Source organism: Guillardia theta, assembly GCF_000315625.1.
Source record: "Guillardia theta CCMP2712 unplaced genomic scaffold GUITHscaffold_85, whole genome shotgun sequence".
Taxonomy (NCBI): Eukaryota; class Cryptophyceae; order Pyrenomonadales; family Geminigeraceae; genus Guillardia; species Guillardia theta.
Genome location: NW_005434589.1, coordinates 28,865 through 52,226, shown reverse-complemented (window position 1 = coordinate 52,226; position 23,362 = coordinate 28,865). Strand labels below are relative to the sequence as shown.

Genomic DNA, 23,362 nt, shown 5'->3' with positions numbered 1-23,362 from the left:
CATTTACTTTTGCTCAACATACATGGTCACAGGCTAGAAGATTCAAGAAGAAACTCAAATCGAACAATATCGTATCAACAACATTCTCAGGCATGATGGACTTGGAAGACATGGTTATGATGAGGTTGAAGTCAAATGTCTCAAACTGAGCACGGCACGGAAGAGCTTGCTTGACCCTCTTCCATCTCATGGCTTTGGCTCTGTATCGCCCCCAGATTTTCGCTTATGTTTTTCCAGGATAGATTTAGTTTCTATCAGCTCTCCCTCTTCTGCTGACACTTCTTCGAAAAAGTCTACCTCCTTCTTGAAAACAGATGCAACATCTCTGAAAAATCTGATCTCCTCTTTAGCTGTACGTGAAGATAAAAACACAAACAGCCCCGTCGGTCCATGGATGTGTTCCGACAGGAAACCATACAAAATCTTCTCCTGTGATAAAGGAGGTATCAAAAGGTCCTCTGGTAACCCGATCTGTTTCCATACGGCCAGTCGTAAGCTATTATTCGTCTGCAAGTGCCTATTCATCGCGCTCATAGAAAGCTGTCGTTTCCTCATCAGCTGCAAGTCCTTGCGTGGCAAGTCTTTCTTTACAGCGTGGATCTCCCCATCCTGACTGTTGGCAATAATATCCATAGCATTCCTGAAAAGATCCTCAACCAGATACCTGTGTTTGCGCATTCAGTAGAGGCTACAACATCATGGCAAACAAACTGTACACCTTTGAGTGATGTATGCCACTAGCCGTTTGTAGTAATCGACAATACACCGATGATATCTCTCCTGCAGCTGCAGCTTCAGCTGCTTTTCCGTATCCTTATCCTTGTCGCGCAGCGCCATTGCAACGGCAAAGGCTTGCTCAGTTGGAGCTTGAATCTCCAGCAACTCACACGCATACTTCAGATATGGTTTTGAAGCGCGATTGCGAGAAGATGCATGAGCGCCTGTGGTGAAGGAGCGTACTCGCGGGTGAAGCCCTGAGAGGCCTGCATGGAGGCTTCGCATCCTCCCAGCAGACAAAATATACCGGCCTACTACCTGCATGGCGATGTTCTCTAGTTTGCTACCCGCTTTCGCAAGAGGGGTGCTGTATAAATGGGGAGGCTCGAGCTTTGAAATCAGAGCTTATTAAAAAGAGAACTTTTCGGGCTCGAGGGACATATTTGTGGGTACTTGATAAAGCAAAAGAACGGGTAGTATTGAGGGTGTCTGAAACTTAACATTTCAAGTTTCTCCACGACATGGTAGACGATGGTCACAGATGATTGAGAAGTGCAAACCTCCGACTCCTTACATGGCATGCCAGGACCGGGATTTCCATCTCAAAGTTTGGTCTCACCAAACTTGGGAAGCCCGGCTCAGTGATGAGGAGCAGTGTGGAGGAGAATCTGTACTCTTCCGTGTTGCCTAATAAAGCCAAGCTAAATGCTAAATACATGAGGTGGTTTAGGATTCGTTCCTACTCTGAATCTTCGGTTAATGAGCTCAGCCTACATGTTTGGACTTGAAGAAAATCATCCTAAATTTCTACACACGCGTTTCTCACAATCGTAAGTCTTCTGTTTGCTCGTGTAACGCGCGTGTACGAGTTGGTTCAAGTTCTCAGGATCAAGTTAGATCAAAACAGAGTTGTCAATCCCTAACAACACATAACACAGCAGACATCGGACATTTTCACCAAAGTAGAGCAAGGAGGAGAGACTTGTTTCAGCACAACAGGTTTCAGAACCGCAGCTGGACCCGCAGCTGGAACCGCAGGCGATTGTGGCGGGCGGTATGAGGGCTCCTAGAATATGATGGAGCTGGTGGAATAGGAGTCATGGGCGAGAGTCAGGGGAGGGAGGAGGGAGGAGGGAGGAGGGGAGGAGAGGAGGAGAGGAGGAGAGGATGAGTAGATGGTGACAGTGACAGGGGGAGGGCAAGTATGCTATGAGAAGGACTGTGACATCTACTGCAGGTCTTTTCCTACTTCCAGTCAACGGCGCTGCTGCATGAAAGGCCCGTCGTGGCTATACGCGCAACTTTGAAGCAGCTTGTTAGGATGGGATTCCGAAGCCGAGATGCCGTTTCCCGTGAATCGTTCGCCAGGAAGACAGCATGCACCATCCTGCTTTTGCTGCAAGCACGTGTATCGGGAAATATGAAATCACCGGAGACGCCAATTCAAAATCTAGTACTGCAGCTTCGAGGAGGATCTCTGTTTTCATCCTGCTTCTCGGGATGCTGCTCTGGACCACCGAGAGCAAAGAAAGCGGGGAGGGACCAGCCCGCAGCCGTCGATGCACATCTCAACAAGGAAGGAGAATCCAACGTGAGGATGTCCCGCGTGTGCATCCTGCGCAACGATCTCTGACTGTCTGCAGGCGATCCTGCACGGTGAGATCGAGACAGGAAATCTCTCCTATCCTTCCAGCAAGAGCTGTGAGTCCAAGTTCCTCTTCCTCTGCCTCTCTTTCGGCTAGCGTGAATTCCGTTTTCTGTGTTGTGGATAAAACTGCTTCGGAACTGAAAGGGTTGTCAGACCACGACGATGTGCTTGCCGAGGACTGGATCTTCTTGGTGAGAGAGAGAGCAGGGGATTGCTCTGAAGGCGCTCACGCGTCAATGCAGCAGGACTCATCGAAGTTCATTTCATCGTGGAACAGGCGCTATACGAGCTTAAAGGTTTCCATGGCAAGTTGGGGGTTGCAGGGGCTGATGTAGGGTTACAGCATGGGGTGCTTTGCTTCCACATGGCGGGGGCTCAGTCGGAGCCTTTCGGCAAAGTTCCTCTGATGAACTCTGTGGCAGAGGCGAGTGACTTCACGGTAAGACGTGCAAGCTCAGGCATGGCTGCTGATCCTGGAGTCGTTCCTTCAGAGCCTCCTCTTCGGCAGGAGCTTCCAGTATGGAATCACGCTGAGGATCAGTAGAGCCGTGCTTGATGCAGTCAGGAATCTGCTTCCCCTGTGCCTGCCCTCCAAGGTGAGATGCGAACAGGAAAAAGAAGGTCTGGCGGACGGTAGCACAAGTCCAGTGAGTGGATATGGAGTAGTGCGAATGAAAGAGTCGATGCGGACTTTAGAGAGCAGTGAATGAATGGAGACAGGCAGGACGACAGGAAGATAACTACTATGATAGATAGAGTGGTGATAGTTCTTGTGGGCGTGATGCTGCTCCAGGTCTACTGCCTGGCGTTCAACGATGCGCACAGTCGAGACCTCTGGCTGCAGAAGATTCGCTACTGCGGCAACTCTCACCTCCAGTGCCATCCTCATCCCAGCATCATCAACATGGACTATCGCGGAGTCGACAGATGGTTGCGGGTAATGAAGACTGAGGGCCCTGGAGGAGCAGAAGGAGCAGAAGGAAGGAGGACGGAACTGGGAGGAGGGAGGAGGGAGGAGGGGAGGAGAAAAACTTGGTAGGATGACGAGGGGGGTGGTGACCGTTTGATGGGCAGGAAGTGCTGCAATCTTTGTCGGAGAAGGTCGGGCCATTTGACGTGAACGAAGTGCGGCAGAAGTGTGTAGAGAGGAGGGGAGGGAGGAGGAGATTCGAACGTCTGATTGGTCGGATGATGTATCAGATTCAAAGAAAACTTGATCAGCGGCGAATCTCTTGTGTTCCTTTCTAATGAAGACCTCAAGGTAAGTGCGAGGATGGCAGGGGAGCAGTGGGGCAGGATTGGGAGGGATGGAGGAGAAGAGCACTGAAGGATGGGGACGAGGGAAGGAGGGGGGAGCCGGGCAAGATTTAGGAACTGACGTTGCACGAAGGATCTCGGGATAAAGCAGGTGGGGTTACGAATCATCATTGTCAACGCCATCAAGCATTCAGTAAAACATTCTTCCTTCATGCCTCATCCTCAGCGCGGCCACGTGCGTGAATGTCCTCCATTCGAAGCAAGTGGAGCTGACGCTTCTTCTTGGTCAACCTCAGGATGACGTGCTGCTTCCTGGACGCGGGATTCAGTCAGGTCAGCCCGGAGGAGGTGCGGACATGGAAGGGAAAGAGAGTCAGGTAAGAGGAAGCGAACAAAAGTTCTCGTTAACGAGCTCACAGGAGGGAGAGATCCGGAGGCTTCCTCAGCAGTCCTGGACGCAGTCTGTCCTGCAGGCACTGGGAGGGGAACTTGTCGATGGAGATGCTGACAAGTCATTGCAGTCCATTAGTGACGTCACTCTCAAGAGTTTCCGGAGCGACAAAGTTGGTCGTTGAGAATGCGCTGTCTTGCTCTTACTCTCTCCCTCTCCCTCTCCCTCCTTCTTCTCTCTTGCTTCCTCCCCCTGTCTGTTCCATGCTCATTCATTTTCTCTACTCCCTTCCCGCACCTCTTCCTTCTTGCGTCGGTCTCGCAGGCTTGTCCTCCTGATCCCAACTCAGCGGCCCTCAACGCTATGGTGGACTCAGGTGATCATTGCCGAGAGAGCGGCAAGGTGCTGACAAGTTGAGGAAGCGAAGCGAACATACTCCATCCGTTCCGTAGCCAACAAGTCCTGTGCGTATCGTTGCGACTGTGGGGCACGAGAATGAAGTTGCAGCAGCAGCAGAGGCCGCGAACGAGGAGGAGGAGCAGGGGAAGAACACGGTGATCCAGCTCCCTTCGTCTGCAAGCACTTGGAGTCTGACTTGGACGATGAAGTCCGGCGCAGGGGGAGGGATGAAGGGCCTTCTGCTCGCTCTTGAGACGATCAGGAACGTCAGCGGGATCCATGTGACCAAGGGGCAGGGCAGCCTGCCCTTCAACAAGGACGAACTCTCCTCAGCTCCCTGGGTCCCGAACGAGGAAGGGAAGAGTAGCAGAGTGATCTTTGCTCAAGGATGGCTGTGGAAGCAAGATTCAGACTGGACGAGGAGGTGAAACAGGAGGCAGGGGCGAGGAGGAAGGACAGAGAAAGGGAGAAAAGCTAGATCAGGGAGGAGAGGAGCAGTTTGAGGTAGGAAGAGGGCCCTTCTGATTTGGTGCTGGGGGACCAGGTGGAGGAGGAGATGGTTTGTGCTGGAGGACAGCGACGGGTTGCACATGGTACTGCACGCGCGTGCTCGGAGCACGAGTATGAGTGGAGGTGGCAGAGCTACTACGATGACGCGAGTCTCCGGAGGCGGCTGGGGGCGATTCCCCTGGTCAATGGCACGGTAGCGCAACGTTCTGGTGCTGCAAGGGGATGATGTTGTTGGCAGCTCAACACTTTCTGCCATGAATCTGCCGCCTTCGCATTCTGCATACAGGTGAGGACAAGGGGGGGTTGGAATACAGAGGGGGAGGAAATGGAGGCGGAGAGCGAGGTGGAGGCGGAGAGCGAGGTGGAGGGGAGGCAGGCGCGGAGGCAGCTAGGGGAGGGAGGGGGAAAGGGATAGAATGAATGGAGTGCAAGGCAGAGATGGCCATTGAATGGGCCTGAGGGAGGCAGAAGCAGACGAGTCTTGGCCAGGGAGACAGAAAGGAAACCAGTGAGGAAGGAGGAGGAAGTTGGGGGGCGGCGGCGGCCAGGGAGAGAGGAAGGGGGTTCCAATAGTGTGAAGGAAGAGGAGGGAGGGAGGGAGGGAGGGAGGATAATTTCACTCATCATATAACCCTGATCATCTTGGTTGGATCAGATGGGCAGAGAAGTCGACGCCCGTCACTCCCTCTACCTCCTCGCAGCAGGCACTGACCACTCTGTGCGGGACGGTTGTAACATGATTGTCACCAGACCAGGAGGACATCCGAGACTCCTGGATAAGACTGATCTCTCCGCTCCTGGGGGGTTAACGCGTCGCTGTCAAGCTGAAAGTGAGGAGGAGGCGGTGGCGGAGGATGATGCTTCAGAAAAAGAACCACTTGTCGGAGACAAACGTCCTCAACATGTGGTTCTGATCCTGTCAGAGACATGTCATCTTCTGCTCAATGAACAACTTACTTCAACAACACAGTGAGGGACAAGAACTCGCAGAGAACAGAGAGCAGGAATCAGCGACGCTGGCATACCGCGACATCCAGCAACAACTTCTCCAGCTGCTGGCGGTCGGCAAGCACGGACAGGAGTTCCGCCTGCAACTGCTCGAGATGGTCAGTGACTTTGAACCCCATGAGAGGAGGGAGGACAGACCATTCGGATAGCAAACTTGCTCGACCTGACTTGCTCCTTGAGCCTCTGTCGCTCGCGATAAGTGTTGATCACTCGCCAGACAATCTTGAGCGCGATGATGAGCAGGGCTGAGTTGCGGATGAATCGGAACTGCCAGTTCTCATGCGCTCCTTTCATAAGAGGCACGAGAGCGAACGAATCGCCAAGCTTGCTCCCTTCCTCGTCGTCCGACCTCACAGACTGCTTTGCCGCTGTTGCATCATCGCTCGATCCAACCTCCTCCACCTCTACTTCCCTTTCGGCTTCTGTAAGTTCCGATGCCTCCACATGCACGAAGTCGCTCATGCTGTCTGATCCACCGAACTTTTCATGCTCGTCCTTATCCCACGTATCTTCCTCCATCCCTTCCATGCCTGACATCTCAGCACAAACTCTCGTTCCCCTCCTTTCGACCTTACTAGCCAATCAAGGTACAAATAAGGATGATCTAAGGTGACGAAACAGCTGTTGTTCCCTTCTTCGTGCTGACTTTATCGTCCTCTCGACTCGTCTCCTCTCCTCTCCTCTCCTCTCCTCTCCTCTCCTCTCCTCTCCTTTCCTCTCCTCACTGCTGAATCACAGCCTGCATCGGGTTCTGCGGTGACCCCCACCCACTACCCTTCGACGCACAAACAATCTCAGCGCTAGTACCCGTACTATTTAGAGGAAAGTACCCCTACCTACCTACTTCATTCTTTTTGACCCCCTTGTGCAACCACCCCCTTTTACCCCTGCTTCTCGATTGCTTCGATGATAACTGACTGTAACTGCTGCTTGTTGAGTTGTAACATATGTAACGGTAAAGTTTTACAGAGCGTCAGGACTCTTGAAAGATGGTTGACTGATCTTTCAAGTTTTCAGAGGCGATGGCGGTGGGAGCGGCGAGGGAGAGGGATGGGAGGGGCGGAGAGGAGCGGGAGAAGTTGTGGGTAGAGGGGAAGAGGGGATGGCGTGCCGGCAAGGCGATCGGATCAACATACAGTCAGTGGCGTCTTGAACTTCTGAAGTAGCAGAGGGGAAATTGACCGAACGAGTTTGTACGGCTGCCATGCCTAAGTAATCTTCAGACTGCACACCTGACTGAGTGAAACTCTGAAACGAGCCCAAGGGACCAGAGTGATGATGCCGCAGTAACAATCATGTGACGGCAGGCCGGGAGAGAACGCGGCTTCGGGATGCTGCAGCTTGACTCATCACGCCAAGAGAGGTTGAGGAGCCTGGTAAGGCAGAGCTACATAATGCTCTCACAGTGACGTTGTGCACTACTCTCCCTCCATGTCTTGCTGTGCTGGAATCCATGCTCACTTGCCGTCACCTCACTCCTTCGACTGACTATGGAGCCTCCTCGTGGCAGGAGGGTGAGGATTGCGTCCAATGGCGGATCCCTGAGGTCCCTGGGGCGCATGGATTTTATGCAGCTCAAGATGAGAGAGAGTATGAGGCAATACTCCTTTCCCCTCCTGCCGTTTCCTCCGTCCTCACGTTGCTTGTGCTCAGAAACCTGTCGGGGTAGGGATCGCCTTCGAGCGTCAGGTCGTAATGAATCCCTTCACACCCTCTACTTTGAGGTCTCATCCTGTGTCTCGACGTACTTGCTCGGCTCCTCTCCTCTTGCTCCTAACGTGACTTGCTAGTCGTGATCGTCGAACTGCATCAAGGATGTGCCGCAGAGAAGAGCGGGAAGGTGGGGAGAGATTGTTATGTTTGCAAGGGGCATCCTGAACACCGAGCAGATCAAGGTCGGAGACTACATCATCGCTGCTAAAGACGACAAGAAATCGTGCGAAGTAAAAGGTGATAGACGGAGGTTGGTGTAGAGCGGACAATGAGTGCACGAGGGCTGTCAGACGACGCATCGGGCTCGCAGGAAGTGATCGACGTGATCAAGGGGAGGTGAGATCGGCTCCTCCTCCTCTCCCGCGTCAGTCTCGTTGTGCAGGCAAGGGAGTCATGTGATTCTCACCGTCGGGAGGGATGAGCCTCAGAACGAGTGTGAGTGCCTGTTTGGATTGTGTTTGTGAGAACTAAGTCTTGTCTGATGTTGACGATGTCGCAGGCAAGCTCATGGTAGGCGCCCACGTTCGGGTTCAAGACTTGAAGTTCCAGGTTCTTCCACACTGTAACGCCCACACGATCTCGCCGTTGAATTGGATGCAACAGCCTGAGTACAACACGATGGAAGGGGTCGTTGAGGAGATTGGGGAGCGAATTAGTGTATGGAAACCCTGTCGGCTCTCCCCTCCTGTCTTTTTCTTTTCATGTCACTTTGCTCAAGAGCATCCTGTCTTACGCCCAGGTTTCAGGTCAAGATAGGACAAGAGATTGTCAAGACCGGTGCTCACAACCTGGTGCTTTGCTACAGTCATCATTTTTTCTTTCTTTCTTCCTACTTCACTGCTCCTCATGTTGCATCATGTCCTTCCCCTACCAACCCGCCTCCTTCTCCTCAGTCAGCGATCGCAGGTGGTCTTGAGCGCTCCTTCCTATCTCTGCCATGTCATCACCCTGGAGCTTGTAAGAGGAGACGCAGAGTTCATCGATCTCTTTGACAAGTGAGCTTGACACCATCTCATTGTCCTCCAACTCATTCTCCTTGTCCTCCTCTTCTTCCATCATATCAGACCTCCTCTCCCCCCTCTCGTCCTGCCCTTGCCCTTGCCCTTGCCCTTGCCCTTGCCCTTGCCCTTGCCCTTGCCCTTGCCCTTGCCCTTGCCCTTACCCTTGCCCTTGCTTATCCTGATCATCCGGCTGCTCTCCCTCACTTGTGCTTGTTCAGATGCAGGCTGCTGGAGATGCAAGAGAGAGACCTCAGACGGGTGCCTCCCCGTGACCAAGGGAGTAGAGACATGCTGAGGATTATGCTGCCGGTAGACGCATGCGCTGCTTCTGGACCATCTTGCATCATACAAGAACGTGGGCAACGACCAGGAGGGAGAGCATGTGGTGAGAGGGAGGGAGGATAGGTTGTTGCTCCATCATATGTGATTGAACCTGCGGATAGAGGGAAGACAAGGGCAAGGACGGATCGAAGGGCCTTCGCTCCCTCGAGGAAGAGCTGCAGGCAGGGAGGAGGGGCACTGTTCCTTGATCATGACCTTCCCCCCCGCCTGCAGGAGGAAAAGGAGAAGGCCAAGATGCTAGAGGAATCCATCAGGGAGGTCCAGGCGAAAATCAGCAGCCTTCAGAGGTCCAAGGAGGACGACGCTGCTGCTGCCTCACAGAAGGAAGCTCCCGTCGACCCTCCTAGGCCTTCAGTGTCTGACTTTCCTGAGCAGGTCCACGACCTGGAGCAAGAGTTTCGTAGAAGGTAAACGATCCTTCTTCCTTCTCGTCTCCGAGGCCTCAGCCCCTCCCCTGATCTGCTCCCCTCCTCTTCAAGGCTCTCGTCAGCTGCTGGGCTGACTGTTGGGGCCTGTTGCAGAGAACTCTCGATGGAGCTCGAGCTGAGGAGGATTGAGACTGAGACGGCGATTTACATGTCCCTCCTCCTTCTCCTCCCTTGACTGAGAGCGTCTTACCGTGTCGTCTCCTGCAGATACAACGCTGAGGTGGCAAGAGCAGCGGCTGACGCTGCCGTTGCAAGCAGCGAGGGACTGGGGCTGAAGGGGAAGCCGCGCTGAGAACGTGTCGTGATGGCCTGATGTATCAATCGCACCCATGTGACCATCGCGCTTCCGAGGCTTCAACCGTACAACCGTGCCGCGGGCGCAGTCCAATCACGTGACGGGCCACCAAGTCACGATCAGCACGTGGGCGGGAAGATCGGACTCAGTGGCAGGCCCATCAAGTTTCAAGACACTCCATATGATGATGTTGCAGCAACGTGAAGGCCAACCTGCTACGTTAGTTAGTGAACGTTACGGTAACGGACATGTGCGTTGAAGATACTGTACCGAGGTTGTACACTCAGCGAGTCAGTACCTAGTGACTTACGGCCGCACTTTGACTCGGAGAACCTGAGCTGATCATCAAGCCTGAATCAAGTTCGGGAGTCCGGCAAGGCTGCACGCCTCCGGGTCCGATCCGATCAGCCATGCCAGTCGCACTCCCGGGCTCCAGTCAAGTCCCGAACTTCGGAACTCGGAAATCGGTCACCCGGCCGGTTGCGCACTGCGTCGTGACTGGCGGCCCGCCGGGCCCGGCCTTCAACTTCTTGCCAAGTTGAAGGCCCGGGCTTGAAGTTCAAGTTGCCGGCCCGGGTTTCAACTTGACAGTGACTTGGCGAGTTGAAGGCTCAGGCTTCATTGTTGATGATGCGGCTAAAACTTGAGCCTGACGGCGGCCAAACCGTGCCAGGCTTGATGTTGCCGCGACGGGGCCGCCCGCCGGCCCAAAGTTCATTCCAGCCCGGTCGGACGTGACGGTCTGCGTGACGGTACAGTGGGGTTGGCCCGTGCGGTACGGCTTCAACAAAAATAGGAAATTGCTCGTAGTACGTTTTTTGACGAGTTCGTGGGGCTACAATGCCGACAGCTCAGGTACGCTTTTGACAGTGTCAAGTTTTGCCCACCCTCGTGCCACAGGCTGATCAAGATCCCCACCCCACCCACTAGTTTTCGTGTTGAAGCAACGAGAAAGGGGGGTCTGTGAACATGTACCACCCCTAGTTATTCCCCCACCTTACTAGTTGGCAATGGCACTTTACTAGTGCCTGAATGACTTTACCGGTACCGTACCGCACAGAATCAGTACCGGCTCCTCAGAGTCAACCGGTACCAAGGGCCCAGGGACCCACCCAGTCGGGATGGTTATCACCAATTGATAACCCCTCCCTGCTACCGACCACAAGGGGGTGATCACATGGCTCAGGAGTACCCCCGACAGGGTCGGATGATCGGATCCCCTGGACCCCCGGGCACCCCTGCGGCACGAGCCGATGGGGCATTTTTACTCTATAACCTTTTAAGCTTGAAGAGAGGCTCGAGTCGCATTTCAATTTTCTTACTACTGCCATGACCATAGGAGGCTGACAAAAAAGAACCGGGCAAAAACTAGGGCACCACCTTCCACCAGGGGTGGTTTCCAGGGTGAAAAGGCAGGTGGCCACGAATTTTGCCGACCGGACTTGATTTGCGGCGCCTGCAGACAAGGGTGGATACGGTGGAGATAAGGAGGGGTAGGGGTACAAGAACCAGGGGTCCCATTTTGATTTTACACGGCCGGTGGCAGCCCCTCGCGAGAAAAGGGTGAGGGGATCCAGGGAGGTCACCCGTGGGGTGGTTGAAATGAGGTACTGTTCTGTTCCTGGAAATATGAAGGCGACGCAAGGGGTACCACGAAGACGGGGGTTCTAAACTTCAAGGGGTGGTAGAGTACAGTTTGTTTTTGTTGGTAGGGCCGCGAAGGCGGATGCTACCAGTACCCCTGGTATCCCCACCCCTGTTGGGCATTTCGACTCTCAAGGCGTAGTACCCCTACCAGGTGGCTTGCGTTTGCTCTATCCCTTCCCCCACCTACCTGCGATATCCATGTTTTCCCTATCAATTAATTTCAAGCACCACAGTCTTTCAAGCTCCAGCATCAAGATACCAGGGGTCCTCCGCACCAGTCAAAAAGATATCCCCATCATATCAGACCTACCCCTAGATTCCTACCCCTACCACCCCCACCTCAAACCATCATTGAGCAAACCGAAGCAGCCTTCGGGGGCCTCATGCCCAACAACTTGGGCAAGGGGAAAAAATACTTTTATAGACATGCACCCACCCCCAATTTTCGAGTAACTTTCGAGTAACCCTACCTCCTTCATTGGTCAGCGACACTTGGCTTCATGTCAACATACCGGGTCAATAATATGGGATCTCAGGGGTACGTGATCTACCCCACCCTCGAAAATTCGAACTACAACCGGTACAAGTCCAATTCAGACCCACTACCCCGGTCTCATGGGGAACATGGTATCACCCCTGCTGACCACACTAGTGCAATCTATTTTACCCCTCTGCAGATGACCCACCCAAATCCCTGAAGTACCCACCTATCGTCGAGATGTGCACCACCCACTGGCAACATTTTAGAGATCAAATGGACCCGTGGTATAATCCAGTATACCCACCTTAGAACTCTTCACAATTCTATCGCCAATCACATACCCTACTTGCAAGGTTATGACCCTTATTTTTACAATAGATTACCCACCTTTTGCTCCTTTACAAGAGCTTTTTGTCGAGTACTACCCCTTTGGTTGATCGAGTCCCCGAACGCACCCGTAGTAACATGGTTCGGAATGTAGTACCCCCACCCTGCTCTCTCCGTGGCATCGCCAACAACTCTAAACTACCCTTGCAGGAACTACCCCACCACCTGTTTTCCACCCCTAATCCTACCCACCCCCTTGTGTGAAGGACTTCGGTTTGATCGACAAAATGGTAGAAAGCGTCGGCGCAAGGGTCAGCAATGATCAACAGGAAGCTGACGTTCTCTTCATGGTCAGATCCAGTCACCTCCATCGAAACTCTCCGACCAACAGAGCTCGGTTGATTCCTCCCCTCGGCGTATCTCTCCACCAGCCTTTGGCCACTCAAGCAGAGATTGATAGCAGCGCGGAGAATCGTCGTCCTCACCGAGCTTCTTGTCTGGACAGCTCAGAGCACCGGAGTTGCTCACACTCACATGACAGTCCCAACTATCGACTCAATGCTGCCGAAAGAGACACCTCGACCCCTCTCTACGAGCCCAACACGTGCGCTGCGTTCAAGAGACGTAGCGTCTGCAATGAGCATCGAAACCCATCGAGCAAGGTGAAGGTCTTCGAATACAGGCACATCGGCGCAATGCAGACCTCTTTCACCTTGCTTCATATGTTTGCTGCTGTCCTCAGTGTCTCAATGGTCAACGCAAGTGCTCGTTGCAATCTCTCCTCAGATTGCAGGGGCTGCCACCGATCGGGGAACGCAGCACGATGCAGTGCCGGCTTTTGCGTCGTTGAAAGTCGAGAGCTACGAGGGGGTCGCTGGTTTGTGCAATCTGCGTCTTGTTCACAGGAGCAGAAAGGCACCTCCCCTTCTACAGTTCGTCCAGAGGGAATACCTGCTGAGTTTGCTTTGGATGAGAAGGTTGAGACGCATTTGCGATTGCACAAAAAGCATCAAGCACTTCATGGGCAGAACGTGGCGGAGAGGAGAAGCTACCAGCTAAGATCATCTATTCAGTGGAAGTTCCCTCCAACCAGCGATTCGGTCGCCATCACAGTGGGGATGTACATCGGAGTCTCCGTGTTCATTGTCTGCCTCATCGTGTGCCTTTGCAGAGCCTGCAGGACAAGGAAAGGTGAAGGGCATGAACGAAAGGACGTGGCCAAGGCTCGCAAACGAGCGATGACTTACCGCAAGCAGATGGAGACGAAGAGCAGGAAGAAGCCTGTCGTCATAACAGAAGTGGAGCTCGATCCAACCTCAGAGAAATGCCAGGAAATCCTATCAGAAGATTTTGGTCAGCTTCCTCCAATCCTACCCAAATCGTTGACAAAGCTGGAGTGGAGCAACGTTGCGGATGATGACATGAAGTCGAAACGGCCGCAGACTCTGAGGAAAGCTCTGCCGCCCTCCATCAAGATCCCCGGAAGGTTTTGTGACAGCGCTCCACCCAGTCCATCGGATATTGTACATTTTGAGAATTCTCCCAATGCAGCAGCGATGGCAGGAAAGCAAGATGGAAGGAGTCTCGACATAACAGTCTTCACCCCGCGCAATGCTTTACTTCACTTGTACTCTTCATCCGGGGGGAAGCTCACAGCTTCACCGACAAAGCCGATGACGAGCAGGCAGGAGGTCGAGCAGGAGAAGCATCCGCTGAGGTTGATGAGTTTTAGCTGCTCCATGGGGAGCAACCTGCAGTATGACGCGGAAATGGACTCCAACAAAGCGAAGGAGGAGGCGGGTGTGAATGTGGCGGAAGAAATATGCAGCCCTTCCAGGTTGCAGGTCCTGGTGCTGCATGAGAGATCCGACTCGATAAGGACAGACACTCCTTCCGAGGCCTCTACCTTTGTCAAGTCCAACTGTTCTGACTCCTCAGAGGAATGAGAAGAGGGAAGGGCAAGGAGAGGAAAGCAGAAGATCTGTAAACTACGTGATTCTATTCAAACTAATAAAGTGAAAGACTAATGGAGATTGCTTACTTCTTTCCTCGCCTCTATCCTTCATAATGACCCACTCCCTTCCTCCCTTTCGTTCCCTTACTCAAATGTAAGTCGTCCCCTCACTCGCTGCGATCGCAGACAAAAACTGCAGGTGGCAATTTCTTGGCCTCCTCTATCGACAGACACCTGCTGGGTACTGCTGAACTCCTGCGCAGACTGTGAGATGAGGAGGAGGAGTTGTACTCACTTACTTGCACCAAGTACAGTCGGCCATGGCGTCGCAGGCTGACTGGGAAGTTTGTTTGTGGCAAGGGCTTGGCTTTGCAGCATGCTATCGTATGCAAGCGGTGAGGACAGTAGGTAACGGAGGCAGAGGAGACAATCACTTTGCAAACTTGAGCAATAGCAGAGGTGATGTCGGTCGTGCTCCTTCCAGCGCTGCAGGCTCGATTGAGCACCGCAACGTACCTAGCGAGAACAATCAGCAGCAGGAAGGCAGGAGGAGGCGATGCTGACTTCAAGGAGTAGTCGGTGAGAGGCTCGCAGAGATGCTCGAAAGTGTCAACTGCCGACTCCAGGCACCTGTAGGCAGTCGAGACAAGTCATGAGGAAGGAGGGGGAGAAGGTGGGTTACGAGAAGTCAGGGACAGTCTGCCCATGGCAGTCTTGAGGAGGGTTCTATGTTAGACCTTGGTCAGCAGCAGCGGGCAAGCCATCATCATCATGCTGACCTGGCCGACGAGGAGACGCTGGAGCGGCACTTGCTCATCAGCTAGAGCTCTGAACGGTGAGGAAGGTAACAGTCAACCGCCGCACAATGGAGGAAGAGGACCAGGGTACTAACCGAGCAAGCTCGAGGAACAGAAGATCGGCGCGAGTATGGCTCTCGAGTACAGCACGCAGCTCCGTCTCCAACATCTGCAGTACATTCAGAGGTGCCCGAAACGAGCTGGGGGGATACCCTGTGCAGGTCACTTGCTTCTTGATCTCCGAGATGGCTGGCCTCCAGCTCAGCTAGTCTATTCCTGGGCGATGTCGGAGTCAGTACGAGAGGGTCGCGGGAGGAGGAGGCACCTCAGGACCGTCTCATGCACATCTCTGCTCGACGTCGCCTTCGCCTGCCTCCTGCCTCCTGCAGGCTGACGGGAGACTGAGGAGTTCGACTTGGGGCCCAAGAAATCTCCGAGAAATTGTTGAGCGATGCTGAAACATCGTGAGGAGAGGGGCAGGGCAAAAGAGAGAAGTAGTGTACCTCATGTCTCCATAGACACACACGTGGCTAGTGTTCGTCACTGTCTTGACTCGTTCAACCTCGTCATCTATGGTTTCCGTGGAGACCGAGGTCTCGTCCTCGTGCTCCAGCCAGTGGTTGCTGAAGCAGTCTCCGAGGAACGTGCCCAGTGTGTTGTTGTAGTAGCACGCGAAGCTTGACTCGAACGGAGAAGCAGCAGTGACCGCAAGGATGTTGAGATCCTCACGCAACAGACCGTCGAACATCGACCCAGACTCGCAAGCTTCCACGTACAGCAACATCTCTGCGTACTTCTGCTGCTTGTGCATCTTCTCCAAAGTAGATATCAGATCCTTGGCATACAGTTTGGTGGGGACGACAAGATGGTGAGAAGGGAACGCTAGCATCCCAGGCGCTCCATGATCTGCAAAGTAAACAAAAATCCTATCGCTGGGACCACTCGCAACGACCCTCCCAGTTCCGATGCCCTTCATGGCAACGGCATCTCCCCGTAGGACAGCGAGGAAGTTCTTGGGCGTGATCTGATGTCCCGTATAGTCCTTGCGAACGCCCGCGTACACGTCGTCTCCGTCGGGCTCGTTGTAGAGGAAGCCGCGTCTTGTGTTGAAGAAGGACTGAACCACATCGTCGAAGAGCATGACAATGATTCGCTCCTCGGGAACTCCTCGAGCTCGTATGCTATGATAGGAATGGCAGACGTCTGCCTGATGCCTGTAGTTCATGTAGCCACTCGATCCAGCAACTAACAAAACCCATACGTTCCCTCCCTCCGTTGACGGTCTGAGATGATCAAGAACATGGTCTTTGATAGGCAGTGCAGAGCAAGAGAAGAGGAGGGGCAAGATGGCAACGATTGCAAAACATCCGGGTAGTTTGATCATGAGCCTGCAAAAATTCATCAGTTTGTGCTAAAACAATCCTACAAGTCATCAGGAGATTCTCGCACGCTATGCATCCTTCTCCACACATCCCTCCACTCCTGCTTCGCCCGCTGTCTGTCCTCTATCTCTTATTCTCTTTCCTCCCCAAACCCTTTCCCCCCCCCCCCCCCCCCCCCCCCCTTCCCCTTCCTGTATGGCTCATCGCCTTCGAGCAGCCGCATGAAATATTAACTCAAGTCACCACAGATCCTTTTACTTAACTAGATTATGTAAAATTTGTGGTACAGAATCAACCACGCCCCGGGAACATGGGTGGTCATTTCGAAAGGGTCAGTCTGATCATCAGAAACGGGTGGGGTACTATGACTGAAAGTAAGGGGTCTGGCTGGATGAATTCGAAGATGGGGGTAGGTAGTATCTCTGCCTTGAATCAAGAATGTCCGACCCTAATTGACATTCACTGCCCCCGTCAAGTCAGGGATCCCTGTACCACCCCCGTTGCTACCAGCGGCCAGGGGCAAGGATCCCACCCCACCCTTTTACCTCTGTACCCCCGATTTCAACATTGACTGCTTTATGTACCCCAAATTTACCCATGAATGACCCCGTATGTCGATGGAATTTGTGAAACTACCTTTCACTTACCCCACCCTCAGAGAGATGGACCCATCACAATTCACCAGCAGGAATCCCTACCAGCCAGTACCCGGTCGTGATCCTTCAATCGGACCCGTAGTCATACTCTGGTACAAAAAAAAGGAAACCGGAAATAGATCTAGAGGTTGAAATAGAGGGAGGGAGGAGGAGAAGGCAATCAGGAAAGGTACGAGCGGGGGAACATGTGGTGATATTTGATGTGTGATATGTGATGTTCGTGTTGTGCCGATGTTGTTGAGAGGTTGTGCTCTAGTGCTGTTGAGATTTGGTGAGTTCGTTTGCTGTTGGCAAGTTTCTACCTTCCTTTGTCATGCACTGATACGACTTGTTTTCCTGACTTGCGTGTTGTGTCACAGGAAAATGTTCCAATCTCTCTGGATGTGGCGTCAGGAGTATCAGCACCATGAGCAGCTCCCCCTCGCCTTCAACGGCACCTGGCCCTCGTGGAACTCCGACCTTGACAACCGCCCGTGGTAAACAATCGGACATGTAGCAGTAAAGTGTAATAAATGTTCCAATGATGAATATCCCAGAGTCAAAAGACCCTAGTATTCTTGTGTTATGAGGAGGGAACGATGAAGCGGTCTTCCTTTGAAATCTTCCTTGCTGAATCATTGCTTCCTGATGCTGGTTGTCCATTCGAGTAAGGCCCTTCACTCCGCCTTTGGCTCGGCAGGTTTGGGCTGGGGAACCTACAGAGGACAGGTCAACTTGTCGATCATTCAACTGAAGGATAAAGGTATCAGCACCGCTTCGCTGAAGAGAAAGTTGTATGTGAAGTCTTCAGCCCACTCCTCACCCCAGTAAGTGCTGAAGAGGCCAACCTGGCAAGGTGTCATAATGAATTTCCGCGGAAGCATACTCTTACAGCAGGGTCTTTCTCTGCGCTGTATTGGTCGTATTGCCTCTGAGGACACGAGTCAAGGCAGCTGTGCATCAGGCCGACACGGTATCACCTGCAGCTCGGCAACGTGGGAGGTAAAGTCCTTCGAGTCATCGGGCGTCAACCCCCTGATCATCTTCACGTAGTACTGAGAGGTCTGTCAGTCGTCCCTGGCATCGCACACATCGACAGGAAACACCTCCATGTACTCTTGGAAGGCCGGGAAGAGCGAGCTCATCACCTGCTGTGGATCACAAGGGGGCGCAGCAGGGCGAGCTGGTACGCACAGGCTCGTCGTTGTCGAATCTTCCGAACAGCAGCTGCTTGGAGAAGAAGCGAGTCTCATCGTAGAACTTGCTTGACATTCTGCCGCAGAGATCCTGGAGGGGCAGCAGGAGTTGAGCCCAAGGCGAGAGCGGCAGCTTCTGACTACCTCGTACTTGTTTCGCAGTGGAATCAGAGGATCGATGTAGTTCTCCAGGTATGCTGGATCCTGCGTCAAGGGCTGCAGGTCCAAGATAGCCAGAACCTGTTCGAAGGCTTCAGGAGATACCGAGAGAGAATTGGAGGCATCCCTACCTTCTTCTTGCCGAAGGCCAGGAAGTCAATGCCAAACACTGGGGCATCGTAGCTGTGCCTGGGGTACCACACACTGTTGAAGACCTGAGCGTTCTGTCCAGCATCGATGTAGGTGAGGCGAATCTTGCGGAACTCCTTGGTTTCGTATTGCCATGATTCGATCACTGCAGGCTTTTTCTGAGGTGAAAACCATCAGCCACAAACTGGAGTCAGGCAATCTGCAGACCGTCGAAGTCTGTTTGAAAGGTGCTCTTCGAAGGGGAGATCTTTCAAATCAGGAAAGTGTTTCTTCATAAAATCCAGCTGCCATTCAAGAAATGGCATGTACAGCAATCTATGTTCCGCACCAGCAACCTGGAACTGCTCAGGACGTGAGTGGGTTTTAATGAGAGCTACCGATTCCTTCCAGGGCAGAGTCTTTGCTCTCTCCGAGGATTGGACAAGCGTGCCCTGCACACTTTGAGCAAATGTCGCTCTCGTGGCCCTGCCCCTCGTTGAGGTGGCTCCATGACAGAACCCTTCCCTGAGCCGGATTGCTGGAGGAAAGGGTGGAGTCACGAAGCGCGCAAGCAAGGCATGTAGCAAGCACCTGATGAGGCCTTCAGGGAAGCTGATCTGTGCGACACAGTGCCAGCACTCAGCACAAAGGCTTCACTCACGCTCCCCAGCTGCGACCCAACCGCCATGACCAACAGCGCTGCTCCTGCTGCTCTGAGCATGGCCACTCGTAACAAATGGTGAACCCGGAAGATGGTGAACCGTCTATAGTTCAGTCCGGCCGGACTGCCGGGCCCGGCGGCCCCGGGGCCGCCGGGCGGGCATGGGCCGGCAGCCCGGCCCGGGCTTGACGCCGCCGGCCCAAACCGAAATTTCAACCGCAGCAAGTCACGGTGGCAGGGCGGGCCGTGAGGCAGGCTTCCGAGGCCCTTCAACCGGCGCCGCCGGGCGGCGACTCAGTCAGTCCGGGGATCTCCGTACTGTTGAGAGTCTTCTTCCCCTTTACGTTCAATACGGTTCTTCCTTTACCGAGTCAAAGTTATGTCACTAAAGGAAGAACTCAGTAGGCCTAGTACCGCGGCGCATTGCTCTGCCAAGTTTTGATTGTCCTCGTACTGATTTTAAACTTAACTTTGAGTAAACAAAGTACTGTTCACTTTATCGGTACGGTACCTGCTCCGAACTTCGGAAGGGCCCGCTGCCGGACCGGGGGCCGCAGCGATCCGGCCGTCGTAGTGCGCCATGGCAAGCCCTGACGGCCTGAGCTTCGCTCCAGTCATGTCCTCAACCGCCTTACCGCGGCACACGATGCTGAGTTCTATCCCTCCTTCTCCTGCTACCAGGCTCCTTCCCCTCATCTCCTCCAAGAGGCCCATCCTTCCTCTCGATCGCTCCTCCACGATGCGACCATTGAGGGGAGGTCGGGGTAGGCGTGTTGCGGTGCTGCTGCCGGTGCTGATCGCGGTCTTGCTGGTTCCTCTCAAGGCCTCGTTTGCTTCCTCTCTTGGACACGCTTCCCTTGTGTCCCCCCATGATGACTGGGCCATGTGGACGGCAATGCTGGCGTGCGCGTGCGTGGGGCTGCGGGCAGAGAAGACGAGGGTGGGAGCGGCCCTCTCCTCGCCGCTGGTGACCATGTTCATATCTCTCATCCTCGTCAACTGTGGAGTCCTTCCCACTAGCGCACCGGCTTACAACACAGTCAACAAGTTCCTTGTTCCCCTGGCTGTCCCTCTCCTCCTGTTCTCTGCCGATCTGAGGAAAGTGATGAAAGGTTTGAGTCTCCTCCTCCTCCTCCTTCTCCTTCTCCTCCTCCTCCTCCTCCTCCTCCTCCGTTCCCCCTCCTGCATGATGAGGTGGCTAAGCGGATCTTCACAGACACAGGAAGCTTGCTCCTTGCGTTCTTCATCGGAGCCTTTGCCACGCTCGCGTCGACGGTTTTGCACTCTACCGCGTTACTCTCGACTCTCATGCTCCTGTCTTCAGGTACTGGCTGCCGCTGTGTTCCCAATGAACGGCGTTGAGGGAGCATGGAAAATCGCAGCGGCCCTCTGCAGCAGGTCACAAGGACGTTAAAGGGCGGGGAGTAAGATGGGAGAGGGCTGAGGAGAGGGTACAGGACGGGGTGGAGGATAGGATGTTGGAGGAGCGAGAGTAATTGTTTCCCCCCTCAGGCACATCGGAGGAGCAATCAACTATGTTGCTGTGGCAGATGTTCTCGAGGTCCTGCTGCACTTGAGCAACAAGTCATGCCGACCTGACATGTGTGTTCACAGGCCCCTGCCGCTGTTGTCACGGTGAATCGACGAATGTCTTGCTTGCAAATGTGCAAGAAGTGGTGGTGCTGGTGGTGCTGGTGGTGCTGGTGGTGCTGGTGGTGCTGCTCTGATGATGGTTATATGATGGGAATGATGATCGATACGACGATGTTGATTATGTTGATGACGATGATTTCGATGCAGGCAGGAATAGCAGCGGACAACCTTGTTGTGGCCGTGTACTTCATCGCAATCTTCGCCATGGCCAACTCAGCAGGATCCACAAATGACAAGAATGTTGTCGAAAATAATGTCGAGGAAGAAGGGAGCGCAAGTTTTACAATCGTCGACGTCTCGTCCGGTGAGGAGTTACTGCGTTCAAGGACCAAGGTGCTGAAGCTTCGAGGGAAGCCATGGCGATCTCAGCGGGAATCTGCTTGATTGCAGCTCGAATTGTTCAGATGTTTTCTTTAGGTGAGGATGATGAGGATGATTATGATGATGATGATTATGATGATGATTATGATGATGGTTATGATGATGAGGATGAGGATGGGGAGGAGGAGGAGGAAAGGGGGGGGGGGGGACGAGAAGGAGGTGGAAAGTTGGAGAAAAGGACCAGGGGGCGGAGGTGAAAAGCAGAAGGTTGAGGAGAAGGTTTACTGCTGCTAACGCATGGTAGGAGGGTGGCTGATCCCTATCGCGACTTTCCTCGTAATCCTCCTCGCCACTCTGCTTCCACAGCAGATGTCCAGGATGAAGGTGAGGAGGCGGCCGCGAGCTGCGAATGCTCGAGCATGAGCTGGTTTCTAGGGAGCAGGCGAAGCAGTGGGTATCCTGTGCATGCAGCTGTTCTTCGCTGCTACGGGAGCGTCAGGGAGGTGAAGTTGTTCTCCTCCTCCTCCTCCTCCTCCTCCTCCTCCTCCTCTCCCTCTGCGGCTGCTCTCAAGCGATTGCACGGGCTCCTCTCAAGCTCGTCCTCCTCCTCGTCCTTCTTCTTCTCGCTGACGTCAATCTTGACGACGGGGAGCAGCATCCGCCTCGTGCTTGAATCAGCTCCTTCCTTGTTCGTCTTCAGTGCGATTCAGGTGCATTCAAACCTTCTCTGCCCCCAGTTTAACATTCACCAAGATCGCGCTCCACCTCGTGATTCTCCTCGTTGTTGGACGAATGTTCTACCTCCGGGTGAATCTTCTCCTCGTTCCCCTCTCCTCCTCCTCCTCCTCCTCCTCAACTCCTGCTCCTCTCAACTTTCTTCTCGTGAACCCTCTTGCTCCTACTTGTATCTTTCTCTTCATCCTACTCGTATCTCTTTCTGCTCCTGCTCCTGCTCCTGGCCCTGGCCCTGCTTCCGCTTCGGCTCATATCGTTGCTGTTAGCGAGAACCCAAGTTCTCGGAGTCAGTGTGGTGGAATGAGCTGCTGCTGGCCGTGAGCCCCCTGTTGATCTCTGATGCTTGACCGTCACTCTCCTGCCCTTCAGAGCAACGCCAACGTGGGCGGCCCGACGACAGCAGCTGGTGAGGAGAGGAGCGAACTTGGGATCAGTTGGGGAGGAGAGGAGAGGGCAAGGATGGAATGGGAGCAGTAGGGATGGGACAGGATGGGAGGGAAGGGCAGGGGATGGGAGGGAAGAGAAGAGAGAGGAGGCGGGGTTTCAGGGAGGGAATATATTCACATCTGTGGTTCAGGCATGGCGTCTTCCAAAAAATGGAGAAATCTGGTGAGATGGTTGAAAAGAGGAGCTTGAAGTAACAGAAACTAGTCGTTGTGGTGGTGGAGGAGGAGGAGGTAGAGGAGGTGGTGGTGATTGAAGAGGAGGAGGAGGAAGAAGAGAAGAAGAAAGAAGACAACGACTAAGACGACCGACGACGCACTTCGCCTTCCTCCCCCCCCCCCCCCTTTCCGTTTTTCCCCCTTTCATCATCCTTTTCTTCGCTCGCTCTCCTCCTTTCGTCTCACACTTCGGCTCTCCGCCTCCTGCCCCAGCTGCCCTCGCGCCACCTTGTCAAGGCTAACTCGCATCATCTTCGACCCAGCAGTCCTGTAGTGTCTGACCGCGCTGTCAACGTACTTCTGGAAGCATCCTCGGTAGCTCTGAAGCTGCTCAGTTACGTTGCCGCCCTCCTGCTCCTTCTGCTGCGAGCTGGAGGAAGGTCTGACCAGGTTGTTCGTCCTGCTGTCATTGCTGCTGCTGCTGCTGCTGCCGTCGCCGTCGCGCTCGTTGTGCTTGTTCTGACTCCCGTTGCATTTCTCCGTCCAGGAATGGTAAAACTGGCAGACCTCACAGTAGAAGACGCTCATGGCTGAGTTCTTAGGCTTCGCCATGGGTCTAGGAGGAGGAGGAGGAGGAGAAGGAGATAGTGACGGGTCGCCCTCTGGAGGAGCTGTGCTCTCAAGTTTGGACTTCCTGACTCTCTTCCTCTGCGGTTCTCCTTCCTTCGTCTCTGCTGGCGAAGCCTCCATGGACGATGAGGAGGAGGGGTACGGTGCAGCAGAACCTGCGAAAGAACGAGATGGTCAGGGACGGGAAAGTGGGGAAGGAGGGGATGAGGAGGGGAGGGGAGGGAGGGAGGGAGGAGGGTAAGAGGAGTTTGATGGACCGGAAAATAGCCAGACAAGGGAAGTGGGATGGAGGGAGGGAGGGATGGGAGAAGGAGAGGAGATGAAATTTTCGGTTGGTTGTATGG

General features: G+C 53.9%; 7 protein-coding genes across 7 annotated transcripts; 4 read left to right on the top strand and 3 right to left on the bottom strand.

The window, feature by feature from the left end:
• Window positions 1–1,892: 1,892 nt before the first annotated feature.
• On the top strand, window positions 1,893–4,840 carry GUITHDRAFT_144271 (hypothetical protein; the record flags this gene model as incomplete). Its single annotated transcript, XM_005825248.1, is given in 14 exon segments — window positions 1,893–1,895; window positions 1,955–2,308; window positions 2,361–2,418; window positions 2,519–2,556; window positions 2,608–2,661; window positions 2,709–2,804; window positions 2,824–3,012; window positions 3,159–3,302; window positions 3,440–3,501; window positions 3,566–3,626; window positions 3,774–3,857; window positions 3,919–3,999; window positions 4,338–4,389; window positions 4,524–4,840. 14 exon segments carry the CDS (start codon window positions 1,893–1,895, stop codon window positions 4,838–4,840), a joined length of 1,593 nt encoding a protein of 530 aa, XP_005825305.1.
• Window positions 4,841–5,665: 825 nt separating this feature from the next.
• GUITHDRAFT_115473 (hypothetical protein) lies at window positions 5,666–6,458 on the bottom strand (the record flags this gene model as incomplete). Its single annotated transcript, XM_005825247.1, has 4 exons — window positions 5,666–5,738; window positions 5,798–5,832; window positions 5,948–6,016; window positions 6,069–6,458. The coding sequence occupies 4 exons, from the start codon at window positions 6,456–6,458 to the stop codon at window positions 5,666–5,668; spliced, it is 567 nt and encodes a 188-aa protein (XP_005825304.1).
• A 925-nt stretch (window positions 6,459–7,383) lies between these two features.
• On the top strand, window positions 7,384–9,706 carry GUITHDRAFT_144269 (hypothetical protein; the record flags this gene model as incomplete). The annotated part of the gene is made up of 12 exons (XM_005825246.1): window positions 7,384–7,444; window positions 7,721–7,770; window positions 7,820–7,880; window positions 7,934–7,979; window positions 8,026–8,078; window positions 8,143–8,300; window positions 8,390–8,434; window positions 8,550–8,638; window positions 8,869–8,902; window positions 8,958–9,029; window positions 9,200–9,393; window positions 9,622–9,706. The coding sequence occupies 12 exons, from the start codon at window positions 7,384–7,386 to the stop codon at window positions 9,704–9,706; spliced, it is 948 nt and encodes a 315-aa protein (XP_005825303.1).
• Window positions 9,707–12,451: 2,745 nt separating this feature from the next.
• On the top strand, window positions 12,452–14,110 carry GUITHDRAFT_144268 (hypothetical protein; the record flags this gene model as incomplete). The annotated part of the gene is made up of 1 exon (XM_005825245.1): window positions 12,452–14,110. One exon carries the CDS (start codon window positions 12,452–12,454, stop codon window positions 14,108–14,110), a length of 1,659 nt encoding a protein of 552 aa, XP_005825302.1.
• Window positions 14,111–14,149: 39 nt separating this feature from the next.
• GUITHDRAFT_96965 (hypothetical protein) lies at window positions 14,150–16,302 on the bottom strand (the record flags this gene model as incomplete). Its single annotated transcript, XM_005825244.1, has 10 exons — window positions 14,150–14,373; window positions 14,418–14,497; window positions 14,553–14,634; window positions 14,683–14,748; window positions 14,801–14,844; window positions 14,898–14,946; window positions 15,011–15,084; window positions 15,128–15,191; window positions 15,241–15,369; window positions 15,419–16,302. The coding sequence occupies 10 exons, from the start codon at window positions 16,297–16,299 to the stop codon at window positions 14,286–14,288; spliced, it is 1,557 nt and encodes a 518-aa protein (XP_005825301.1). The 3' UTR covers window positions 14,150–14,285.
• A 1,307-nt stretch (window positions 16,303–17,609) lies between these two features.
• Window positions 17,610–19,137, bottom strand: GUITHDRAFT_144266 (ferredoxin blin reductase plastid precursor; the record flags this gene model as incomplete). Its single annotated transcript, XM_005825243.1, has 11 exons — window positions 17,610–17,648; window positions 17,706–17,780; window positions 17,825–17,863; window positions 17,913–17,987; window positions 18,039–18,080; window positions 18,127–18,219; window positions 18,273–18,368; window positions 18,419–18,582; window positions 18,815–18,954; window positions 19,008–19,033; window positions 19,078–19,137. The coding sequence occupies 11 exons, from the start codon at window positions 19,135–19,137 to the stop codon at window positions 17,610–17,612; spliced, it is 849 nt and encodes a 282-aa protein (XP_005825300.1).
• Window positions 19,138–19,816: 679 nt separating this feature from the next.
• GUITHDRAFT_115468 (hypothetical protein) lies at window positions 19,817–21,114 on the top strand (the record flags this gene model as incomplete). Its single annotated transcript, XM_005825242.1, has 6 exons — window positions 19,817–20,189; window positions 20,294–20,352; window positions 20,402–20,475; window positions 20,590–20,638; window positions 20,692–20,712; window positions 20,878–21,114. The coding sequence occupies 6 exons, from the start codon at window positions 19,817–19,819 to the stop codon at window positions 21,112–21,114; spliced, it is 813 nt and encodes a 270-aa protein (XP_005825299.1).
• Between the last annotated feature and the right edge of the window lie 2,248 nt (window positions 21,115–23,362).